Raw genomic sequence first — 12541 nt, 5'->3', positions numbered from 1 at the left:
CCCATCATCTCTTCTCTTCTGCAGGCATGCCACCCAGCAGGAGACTAATAAAACCATCACGACTAGCACCAAAGCCATCAAGCAGCTGTCTGAGGTTGTCAGAGGCTCATCCAGGGTATGTGTCAGTCAAGATGCTGTTGGGGGAGAATGATGGGTTTTGTGGAAGGAGGAATAATGAAAATGAGAAGTGGCAGTGGGTGCTTTAAAGCTGTTAAGCTCTGTGTCTTGCTATAACTTCCTTTCCTCTCAAACAAGTGTAGTTTTCACTTATAAATGACCCAGGGGAAAACAGCTGCAGACACCAGTTCTCCTCTCAAAACTGGATCATGTAGAATTGGAAATCAAGAACTCAGCAACTAAGCCTTTGGCCAGTTCATTTCTATCTCAGAGTTTCAGTTTGGGTGAAAATATTGCAGAAATCATCTGGCTTCACATGAATTTGGCATTGGTTAAAGACTCAGTTGTGGGGTGCAGGTGAGTTTGGGAGTGTGTTAAGTGTCTGAAAAGGCCAAAGCCATGGAATGTATTTGAATATGACACTGACTCAGTGATGTGCGCTAGTGAAATGACAGCTTTGGGGGTAGATAAATACAGGCTGTGGCCAGATCAGAGCAGGATTTTAAATTAGAATTTACCCCACTCTGAATTCCAGTTTATCCCAGAAAATCCCATCTGTTTTGTGTGCAGACTGGGCTGTCATTTCTAGGTTCAACTCAGCATCAGTGTCACAAGGTATGAATGGTCCCCATCCCATTGTCCCAGTGCAAAGACTGGACAAACAGAAGGTTTTAGACTTCCAACAATGATTTTATACCCCAGATGTTTCTGCTGACTTGGCCCATGATGTGCATCATGGGCAAGAACACAAGCAAACTCTTGGGACCAGATTCCAGCTAGTGTGAGAGTTAAAGGAGAATTTTTGCCCACATAACATTCAGCACCTGAAATGAAAATAAGGACAATTCCACTTGTTTTCTGTTGCAATCTTGCTTCCAGCATCCATATGGTTTCTAAGTCAGGAACTTTCCTGAGTTTGTGTTTTATTCTCACTCACTACCTGCCATTTTCCAAAGTCCTGTATTACTTCAACTCTGTTCTCACTGCCCTTCCACCTAGAAATAAGACTGCTCTAAACACACAACTCATCTCTGACCAAGTGGCTTTTACAGCCTGGATTTATGGCACTTGCCAACAGGCAGCTGAGATAAGGATTTAAAACTTGGATCACCTGAGGCCACCTTGGTAACCTGGGAAGGACCATGTGCAATTCAGCCTGCCTAAAAAAAATAAACCAAAATCAATGGGTGATGGTCTACCCCAGAGGATGGGGAGGGAAGCCTCGAATGACCGTTTCCACATGTAGACATCAAGATTAATACAAGAATAATGTTTAACATATTGCTTTGACTAGTGATGGATGGCAAGGACTGTTTCTTTTTTTTTTTTTTTTTCTTGTTTTCTTGCATAATTACATCTGAGCTTGATGAAACAGAAGATGCTGCCTTGGAGATATGGGGATCTGGGCTTTTTTTTTTTTTCTTCTTTTTTTTTGTGCTGATCTCCAGGCTCTATTTTGTGACATAAATTGGGTCCAAAGGGGAATCAGGCAAGGTCACATTAAACTCAATTACAGTGCCACACAAGAATGTCATTATTTGGCCTTGAAGCCCATGGGGACTCTCAGGAGAAGAGGTTTTACTGTCATGGGGAGAAAAGTGGAAAGTTGAAGGGAAAATATTTAAGAGTTGAAGGAAATAGACACAGAAACAATTTCAGCAACAATTTCAGTAATATGAGAAATAAACTTGCTGCTCTCTACTACATTGTATAATAACCTTTTTCTGCTCGCTGGTCAATTAATTTAACTTTTTTTTTTTCTTTTTTTTTCTAGTTCTTTCTTTTAAAAGTAGGGGTTTAGTAATTAAACCTAAAAATTTTGATAGAAAGCCTGTAGCCACTGTCCCTTACATAGAAGAAATTGTTCTGGTGGATGTTGGCTGCTGGTCAGTTAGTCCCTCATGGGAATCTGAGTAGCACTGCAAACTCTCCTCCCATAAAATTACTCACAGCATGAAAAGCCTTACAGAGCTTTATAGTTAGTCCTCACCAATCCATTTTTTCTGTGGATTGTTTTGCATACACACACAGAAAAAAAAAAAAAAAGGCTTTTTTTCCTCCTTTCTTCCTTATTTTCTACCAGTAGCACACTGCCAATGAGATGCAATATGGGGCTTTCTCTGACTTCCCATAAATCTCCAAGTGCTGCTGCAGATATTGGAGTCAGGATGCCCAGCTGAGCAAATTGATAGTGTTGCAGGAGCAAAGATGCTGCTCTAAGTGGATCAGTGTGCCACAAGGCAGGAGACTGATGGAAAATGGCTCTTTTAGGGCTTCATTCAAAACTAACCTCAAAGGATGTAAATAGAGAGGTAGATCTGGAATTCCATTTTTTGGTAGGGTGAGTGCTGGAGCATAAGATCTGCTCTCCAGGGTGACAATCTTATCTCATTTTGCACGTGGAACAAACATAAGGTTTATGAACTTTTATCTGTAGAATGGGAAAAATGATACTTGCCCTGCTCTAAAGATGGTTTTAAATCTTTAGATGAAGAACTGGGATGTTCTTCTGTGTGTGAAAATACTGCCATTAAAATTAAAACTGTTTATTCCATCCTTTATAAAATCCACTTTTGTAATCCCAAGCAGTTTTCTGAAACAGCTGAAATGGCTGGAAAGTGAACATTTCTGCTCAGTAGCTTTAGTGTAGATTGGGTTTTGCTTTCCACTTGTTTTTTAAGGTTACATCCCACTTCCTTGCAGCATTTCCCTCTGTAAAATCTGGACATGTGAGCTCCTGCATGTGTGAAATCTCAAATCCAGGATGTAGATCAGTTCTAGGAGAACTGTTTGGGTTTGGTCATTCCCCCTGAGAGCAGAGATTTGGAAGCATGTTGGATACTTATATCAGCCTGTCTTCTTCCTTCCAAGAACAGAGGTTCTAGCACTAGGGGATTTTTTGAACATTAGGGTTTTTTTAAAATATAGATTAAAACCTTGCTGGAGCAAGCTCCAGGCATAAAGGCAGTGACATTTGGGTTCATGTTTTAGAAAACATGAAATAAGCTGGTTTCTGACAGTCAGACCAAGGAGAGGGGATGTTGTGGCTGTTTGACTTTTCAAGTCCAGTAAATTTCCCAAATGAGGTGATCAACTCTATCATTATTTATCATGTGGGAAAAGAACTTTTTATAGAAAGATCCCTTCAGTTATTTTCTCCAATGCTATCTTGAATATCCAAAGTGGCATTTTTTTATTTAACCTGGCCTGAAAGACCAAAGCATCACATTTCTTAAAATAAAATCCTTTTGCATCCTGGCAGCCCCGGTGTGACTGATTCTTTTAGGATGCCATTGGTGCCCACCTTATTTATTTGGTGTCTCCCACCAGGACAATTTCCCATGGTCACAAACAGAGCCTACTAGAGGATTTATCTCTGACAGACCTGCTAATGAGCCTTCTTTTTTTCCCAATACAGCAAGAAAGGCTTCAGCTGGACAGGCTGAAGAACCAATTCTCAGATGCCATCCAGAGATACGGAGCTGTGCAGAAAGTGAGTGTCCCTCCTGCTTCCTCTGTCCCATCTCCCATCTGGGAATCTGGAATTGTGTTTAGTGTAATTCCTCATAGCCTGGAGTATCTCCACAGGGCTGCTAATTAATAGTTTCCTCCCTCTTATCTTTCTTTGTCAGTCCAGCAATCATAGTGTCATAGAATTAAGGCTGAAAAAAACTTTTAAGATCATCAAACCCAACCATGCACCTGAACCATGTCCCTAAGGGCCATATCCACACATTTACTGAACACTTGCAGGGATGGTGTCTCCACCACTTCCCTTGGCAGCCTGTTCCAGTGCTTGACAAGCTTTTCTCTGCAGAAATGTTCCCAAATATCCAATCTAAACCTCCTCTGGGGCACCTTGAGGCCATTTCCTCTTGTCCTGTTCCTTGTTCCCTGGGAGAGGACATTGACCCTCATCTGGTTATCACCCTCCTGTCAGGAAGTTGTAGAGACTGAGGTCTCCCTTGAGCCTCCTTTTCTCCAGGCTGAGCCCCCCAGCTCCCTCAGCTGCTCCTCATCAGATCTGTGCTCCAGCCCCTTCCCCAGCTCCATTCTCTCCTCTGGACACGCTCCACCCCTCGATGCCCTTCTTGTTGTGAGTGGCCCAAAACTGACCCCAGGATTTGAGGTGTGGCCTCCCCAGGTGCTGAGTTCAGGATGAAGTATTTCCCCTTGCTTAGCCATGACATTATTTTGACATGGCATTATTTTGGTGTGCCTCCACTCTCAGGGGAGAGGGGATTGCACAGTTCACCTTTTCTGCTTGCAGCAAATGTGCAGGCAGCACCGATAATTCAAATATTACCCCACCTTCTGGCTCTGCTTTCCTATTTGGCTGTACCAGAAAGTTTCCAGGCACATCTTGTGGCTGGGATCTGTTGGAATGTTCTGGAACATTTTTCCAACAGGGATCTGTCACCAAGATCAAGCTGTTTAATAAAACAAGCAAAGCCCGAACTCCAGTTCCTTCATTTACTTCTTGCTCACCCTCTTTACCCTGGGGAGGCTCTGCTGATGAGCACATTTGCTTTGCTTTTAAACACTGTAGTAATGACTTAAATTTAGCATCCCCAAACTGCTTCCCTCCCTGGCAGCGCAAGTTAGGGGATATATCTGGATTAGTCAAAATACAACCTGGACAAACTCTGGTGGCTTTGGTATATCACTTTAATGAGTCTGACGCATGCCTGCAACAATGGGAAAGATATATTGTAATTATAGAGGTGTAATGAAATTTGGCTGGCAACATGCACTTAATAATGTGTCTCTATTAGAAACACTCTGGACTGATTGATTTCTCAGCACTTGCTGCCTGTGCCTCAAAAATTAAATAAATAAATGGATGTGCATAAAATTGCAGTTCAACAGCGTGTCTGTTGTGTAATAGAATTGCATCATCTCTAGTGCTGCCTCATATTTTAAATTATTTACCTGTCCTATTCAAGAAACTGAGTGGAGGGTCTTAAAATAAAATTGTTGTATGTGTTAAATGAGAAGTTGGAATTATTTGGGTAAAGAGCTCCACCCCCATACACACACACACACACACACACACACACACACACACACACACACAAACACACGTACACATCTTTTAAATGTTTTTTTCCCCCCTAATGCTTGTGAGTACAGTCCATCTGAACTGTATAGGATTGGATTTCTTTTATTTTAAAAACTGTCATCAATTCAGAAGTGCCAAAATTAACCACTGCAGTTTGTGAATGCCTGGCTGCGTCAGGAAAACAATCTGAGTGATAAATTGCTACTTATCCACATCCTGGCTGTCATTCCCTAAATGCCTGTTTCAGTTTTGATAACCTTGTCATTCTGGAAGCTTTGAAGACTTTTAATGCCTGCAAGACTGAAATTTTCAATGCTTTTATACTGCCTTGTGTTTTTTTCTAAAGAGTAAGAGCTTTCTCTTTGTCCTTTTCTTTTGAAAGTAGAAGAAAATAGCTTCATATGACTCCTTCCCTAAATATTTGGACTCTTGTCAGCCATTTTCCCTCTGATTTTTTTTTCTTTTCCTTTTAACAGAAAATAGCAGAGAAATCCAAAGCTTTACTTCCTACTGGGCAGAGAAGCACCAAACAGGTAAGTTCACGTGTGTCTCTGTGTTTGGAAGTAAGTACAGTGCTGAAAAAAAGCTGTTTTCTAACCCCACTAATGATGCTGAAGAGCTTGGAGCTCCTCCACTGCCTACATTGAAGCCAGTGAGGCAATTTTCCAATAGAGATGTGTGGTGTCTTTGGAGGTGGAAGATAACAGGACTCAGGAAAAAAGACTTATGTAAGACCTGTTTAATTGTTCTCTGCTTTTCTGTCGTCATGGGGCTGTTTTTCCATTCTTGAGGCGAGATTTGTCTGCTATGAAATATATCAAAAAGCAGTCCTACACCCCCTTTTACTGGAAGCTGGGCTTGTAGGTGTGGTGAAGTCACATTCCAAGGACAATTTCATAGAAGAAATTAAGAAGAGTTTTTATCAAAGCTGTCCCCAGTTTTAAGACATATTAGGTATTCTGCTTTCTTTGGCTATTCTGCGCTGTGGTTAACTACTATATACATATGCAAACTGAGCCTTTTTCTTCTTTTTTAGCCCATATTAGGAAATTTTTCAATGAATAAATACTATATAGAATCTGAGTGTATATATATTTATTCTGTTTTGTGTATACATATTCATAAATACTCTGATTCCTCCATATATGATGCACATATTTAGTTTATATGTACATGTATGTGAATATATATATAAAATATAATTAGATGAATGTGTGCCCATCAACATATACAAATTATTAAGATTGTAAAGATATTTTAGTGTCAGTGTATATGTATATATGCAGAAAAATGTGTGGTCTTTCATAAATAGTAATGCAAAATACTATATATTTAATATCTGCCTCTGTGTGTGTGTATGTTTAAGATATCTCCACAGTCTTCCAGAAGAGATTAGAGGCCAGATCGTTTGGCTGAAGTAAGGGTCCAACAGAGATTAGGTTGGCCTCTTGAATCTTACATGCTAAAAAACTTGTAGGCATTTTCAGCTGATACCGTGCCACCAAAACCCAGAACTCTATGTCTAATTTCAGTGATTATTTCTGATATTTTGGATACTTTTTATCATTTAAGGGACAGTCAGCAGGTTTTCTGCTTTCCTAATGACTTTTCTCACCCTACCTTGTGCCACCTGCTTTTCTACAATTTCCTTAATGTACGTAAGAAACTTTGTAACTTTGAATTGATGATTCTGTGTAAAAAAGAGTGGAATGGTGTCACTGAAAACCCCATCTTTAGTGCAGATCAATGGACCAAAGCTTTAATATTAACTAAGTTTCAAGCGATTACAATTCTGCCTTTTACTTTGTTGCTTAGTTGGTGTAGGTGTCAGTGAAATGAAATTTAGGTACCAAAGGGCTGATTAATTCCTTTATCCAGAGTGAGGGTTCCCACTGCTACCTGTGGAGAGATTGTGCACAGATGTTCCTTTTCAGCTCTGTGTTTATAAAAATTAACAATCTGGTTTTGTCCACCAGCTGGTGATCTGTGTTGAGCAGGGGCATAAATAACACATCTTGTAACTGTGGTCAAATCCTACATACATTAAATATTTATTGGGTCATTTTGTGCAAATTAACTTTGATTTGTTTTCATGCCATCTGTATTGCATCACTTCTTGGGCTTTTAACCAATTTTGTGTGACTGCTGTTGGTGGAGTGGGTTGCAGGGAAGGGAACAGCTCTGTTCTTGCCTGGGCTACCATGTCTGGTACTACCATGGCCATGGCTGCTCCACAGGATGTGGGGCACTGCTGCCCAGTAACGACTGCAAACAGAATGAAAAATGCTAATTACTGCGAATTGTTGGCACTGGGAGCAAGCCTGGATGAAACCAGCTTTTTTAGTGTGATGAAATTGCTTGGTGACTCCAAAACCAACTTTCTTTGGAAGTAAGCAGAGTTTAAATATGGGGAAAAAATAGGATGCCAGACAAAAAAATACTCAAATCTTTAAGTGAGTAATGGTGGGGTTGGAGCAAAAGGAGGCTGGAGGAAGAATAGGACAGAGACAACCCCCTTTGCCTTAAACCAGGTAGGAATGCAACCGCTGGGAGATTGTAGCAGGATCAGTTTGGTGGGGGTAGGGCAGAATCAGCAGAAATTGGGTTAAAGTGAATCAGCTCAGGTTGTTTCTCCTTGTAGCTGTTGCTTGCAGGTGAAGTGGTTTTGGTGGATTATGAAAAAGGAGGTTGTAGCATGTCCTGGCTGAGAGGGTTCTGACTAAGAAAAAGGCTTCATCACACCCAAGAGCAAATCTTTTTCATGCAGTGACATTTGCCTGGGCTGGGGACACGCAAGCCTTCATGCACAAAAGGGATGAAAATTAATTCACGTCTGCTTCAGCTTCCCTGTACATTTGCAGCTTCACACATCTTCTCTTCTTCCTCCCCCAAGTACAGAAAGGAGAAAAATTAAAGGTATAAAACTTGCTGAAGGCAATGTGGTGCTGTGGTTAGTTTTAACTTATTATTATTATTTTTTTTTTCCAGCAGCAGATTGGCCAGGACATACAAATTTATGGTTCCCACAGGAACTGTATCCTGACCACTATGTGAATATATTAAGGCATTAAAGTTAACACCCTATAGAGTAATGCAAAATACTACATATGTTCAGGAGAGCTGATTTATGGGCCTTGTGAAGCTGCACAGTGACTTAGTGCAGATCCAGCCTTGATTCAAACACTGCTTGCCTGCAGGGCTTTGTTCTCGTTTATTTATACTTTAATTTATTACAGCAAATTGTAAGAGGTCTGAAGAATACTCGTTTTTCTGGATGCCTGTCCCTATACTTTTCTCCCGCTGGTGAGTGGGAAAGGTGAGATGTTGGGTAAGGCCTAATAATTTCCCTTTAGGGAGTAATTGATTCCTTAGACCCATGTAACAGGTAAAAATTGCCATGGCAAGCCTTGGGAAAATTAGTTTCCTGCCCATTGTGGTTTGTTGTAAGTACTCTTTAATTGAGTTTATTTGTTTATAAAGGCAAAATAAAGGCATTGATCCAAAACTCCTTGAAGCCTGAAGTTATATAAATTCTTAATCAAATATATGTTTGTAGGAATGTGTTTGTGTATAGACAAATCAATGGAGTTCTATAGGTGCATATATTGAAAGACACAACTTTTTACTACACTAAATGATGATTGTTGAACGTGCCTTGTGGCAACAATTAATAAAAAAAAGAAAAAAAGCCCTTTCCCTTGAGTCTGTGAAAGTAATTTTAAGTCTTCACCTACTGGTGACAGAATGAGACCTCAAAAGGCTCATTAAAGGGAATTTTGAAAGGTAATTTCCAGTTTATGGGAATTGCTAGTGCAGCCTAGAGCAGAGATTTGGGGATATGGTCATCTCTACTCCTGATTATTTTTGGGGCAGATGGGTTTCAAATCCCACTTCTCTCCCTGAACAGATGCACCAAGGTGCAAACTGCTCCTCCCAGGCAGAGCCCAGTGTAGGAGTGGGAGTGTTTCAGGTGTCCCCTGGAGCCTGGGGCAGTGTGGTCAGTGGCAGGAGAGGCTGGACAGCTGTCCAGATGTGTCCTCTAGGGTGAAATCCATCCCGCAGTGCAACAACGGGATATAATATGGTAATCTAATAGCACAGAATTGATTATCCATAGTATTCAAATAACTAATAGTAAACTGTGGAAAATCCACAACAGAGCAAATAATGTCTCTGAGCACAGGAGATGAAAAGAATCCTTCTTTTTAAATTTTTTAAAAAAATAATTATTGTGCAACCAACATCATCTGCTTCTGATAGAATCTGGTTTTTTGCCCATGGTTGAACATGTTCAAGTGATGGGGCTTGGAGCAACCTGGGTAGTGGAAGGTGGCCCTGCCATGGCAGGGGATTGGACAAGATGATCCTTAGGGCCCCTTCCAACCCAAACCATTCTGTGATTCTCTGCAATTCTCTCTTCTCCACTAATGGGGAGGAAAGTGGGTTTTTCTCACCCTGCAGACTTTGTGGGTGGTTCCCCCAAGGGAGTGGGAGGAGGGGAAGCACAGCTCTGTGTTAGCTGGGGAATGAGTTTTTATCTAAAACTACATCAAAAATTTGAACAGACTTTTTTTTTTTTTTTTGAGGAAACTTTCATAGCAATATTTAGAAATTAAAATTACAGTAATTGTCATGGTGTAATGGCACCCACTTCATTTCCTGCTGCTCACAGAGAGAGGAAAGGATGATTACTGCTCTGGAATGTGGCAGTTGCCAAAAAGATGCCTTTGTTTCTTGTTCTATGGGCCTATTTGACCCAGCTCTCAAAGGTCAGTAAATTATATTTCTTAGGAGTACAAAGATGGGTAATAAATGTCTATTTGCATATACAAGCTGCTTTTTTTTTTTTTCTCTCCTGACTGCATCAGTTTATTCTGCCTTTAAATGGACTTCCTTCCCACAGGAAGCATCATTTCTCCCTTTCTTCCTGTGTTTATGAAGTTGTTCTTTTTATGTGATTAGAGTAAAATTCTCATTTTGGGGGCAGCAAGATCCAGTCCTTGGCTTTATGGAAGAATAACTTTTTTTGGCAGTAATGTCTGCATAAACTGTATGTATCTATGTGAGTGTGTAATGACTTTAGTAATTTGGGCTTCTGTTTTCACCAGGCCCTTGTCATGGTAGGTGTTGTATAAGCACAGCTACAAGACTGTGCCACCCTGAGGATCTCACAGGCTAAGCCAACACCAACAGCTTATTTTGAACAATAATTAATGATGAGTTTTTAAAGCAATAGATGCTCCTGATGCTCCTCATGTTTGAAACCAGCTTCCACTTTTGTGAGAGGACGTGGTGTGTATTTCCCTGGAATGGAAAATCTAATTTCTCACAATCAAAATACAGCTTTTGCCCCGACAAATGGAGCTTTTTATTTACACATTTGTCTTATTGACTCTACCATGTTATCTCAGAACTCATCCCAGTTCCTAATGTTCCAGTCTGGATGCTGTATCTGAGGAAATCAAGCCTTAGCTTTGGTGATAATTTATCTTGCATGTGTGGTAGTAATTGTTGGGTCTTTTCAAGGTCGTTTGGGATGCAGCTACTTCTGTAAAAAGTGTTATTTCAATAATGTCAACTTTGTTTTAAATGACTGTGCATCCTTTAAAAGCCATATTGTAATCAACCCACTCCCCTGTTCCTAGGGTTGTCAATATGGAGCATTTAAATCACACAGTTATTTTTTTCTTGACTTTACTCAAGTGTGGGCTTTTGTTTGGTTTTAAAGGGTTTGGGTTTTTTTAACGCAGTCATTAAAGCAATTTTCTTAAGAAAATTTAAATATTTTCTTTTCTTTTTCTGCCTCTTTGGGGGTAGAGAAATAGATTCTCATAAAGGGATTTAATAAGTGGATGGAAATAGATTCACACATAATCTTTTAATTTGTTCCCTGTATTTTCAAGGGAGGTGGAATCTATTCTGAGTGTCCCAAAGTATTCTTGTACTGCTTCCAGTGTGTCTGGGAAGGGAAGGTCTTTTCTTCTCATCGTGCCCATGATCTTCAAAAAAAATTTCCAGTGGGCTTTATAGGCATAGAACTTCTCTAAGTAACCATTAAACTCCCCTTTTGTCAGGGAGGGAGCATTTTTCAGCTGTAAAACTTAAAATGAAGAATCCTGCACCAGAGCCCTTGGGAAAACACCCAGGCTCTGGATGGTGCTGGTGGCAGGTTTTGTAGGACACCAGGAATGCTCTGGGCTTCAGTAAAATCATGTAAGAACCACCCCAAATGCTACTACAGCTGTAATTGAAGGAATTGTCAAAAGCTGCAGGTAGCATTCAGTAGCATTCCAATCTCCTTAACCTACAGAAGCAAAGTAAGAAAAGACCAAACCTTTATAAAAAAAGGAATATGTATCATCAGGTTTGGGGGGAGCTTGCCATTTCCTAAATTGCCTGAACAACTCGAACATTGTGGATTTTCCTTGGCTGTCCTCTACTAAGTGCCTTTCAAGGGACCAGCCCACTTTGCCTGTGTCTGCTGATAGAACCAGAAGCAGCAGCTGCCTCTACCAGCACTCAGGCAAAGAACTGAGTTTTCACTAGCTGGATTTTGCTTAGTTAAGAGGGTTTTTTTTTTTTAGTTTGTTTGTTCCCTTGTGTTTTTTTTTTTTTCTTTTTATCTTATTTTTGTTTAAATTTTTCCTTTTGTTTGAGTGAGAAAGGACAGAGGTTTCTGTGTGGGCAGAGGATGAAGGTGAGGGAAGGGGCTCTTTTGTACGAAGCCTCCTCCGGAGCAGCTCCGCTGGCTCCTCTACCCCAGCTCTGAGTCACTGCTGGAGCCACAAACCAAAGCCTTGTTTTGTCTGGAATGTGCCAGCCTCGCCCCCAGCCCTGCAACCACTTGCTTTTGTGCTCCCAAATCCTGGGAGACACTTTGCTGTCGCCCCACGCTGGCACAGACCCTGCTGGGAGGGCTCTGTGGGGGAACGGTGACGCCGGGGGTCGCGTGAAGGCGTTTGGGGCCATGCGATGAAACACGGCCATGAGCCAGCCCTGCTGATGGGAGAGAGCACTTTGACAGGGAAAAATCCATATTGTGCCCAGAGGCTGGGACAGATCACTCAGCTGGTGCCCAAGTTATTGTTCTTCCATAGCCAGAGACAGCTCTGCAATATATTTTTTTCCCCCTGCTGCGTGTGGTGGATGCCTGGGTGGTTGCTGTGCTTGTGGAATCACAGAATGGTTTGGATTGGAAGGAACATTAAAAATCATCTGTTTAGAATGCCCTGCCATGGGCAGGGACACCTTCCACCATCCCAGGTTGCTCCAAGCTCCATCCAACCTGGCCTGGAATGTTTCCAGGGATGGGGCAGCCACAGCTTCTCTGGGCAAACTGTGCCACGGCCTCACCACCCTCAC

The 12541-nt window shown here is 41.2% G+C and overlaps 1 protein-coding gene across 10 annotated transcripts in view; it reads left to right on the top strand.

Annotated features, from left to right (window-relative positions):
- TSNARE1 (t-SNARE domain containing 1) overlaps positions 1–12541 on the top strand; it is a 448564-nt gene that overhangs the window by 201649 nt on the left and 234374 nt on the right. For all 10 annotated transcript variants that reach the window (XM_038161056.1, XM_038160997.1, XM_038160980.1 and 7 more), the window contains 3 exons: positions 25–115; positions 3536–3610; positions 5656–5712. In XM_038161056.1, the coding sequence (XP_038016984.1) occupies positions 25–115; positions 3536–3610; positions 5656–5712 (223 nt within the window). The remainder of the gene's footprint in view (positions 1–24; positions 116–3535; positions 3611–5655; positions 5713–12541) is intronic.

This window comes from Motacilla alba, chromosome 2 (genome assembly GCF_015832195.1).
Source record: "Motacilla alba alba isolate MOTALB_02 chromosome 2, Motacilla_alba_V1.0_pri, whole genome shotgun sequence".
Lineage (NCBI taxonomy): Eukaryota > Metazoa > Chordata > Aves > Passeriformes > Motacillidae > Motacilla > Motacilla alba.
This window is presented reverse-complemented; position numbering and strand designations above follow the sequence as displayed.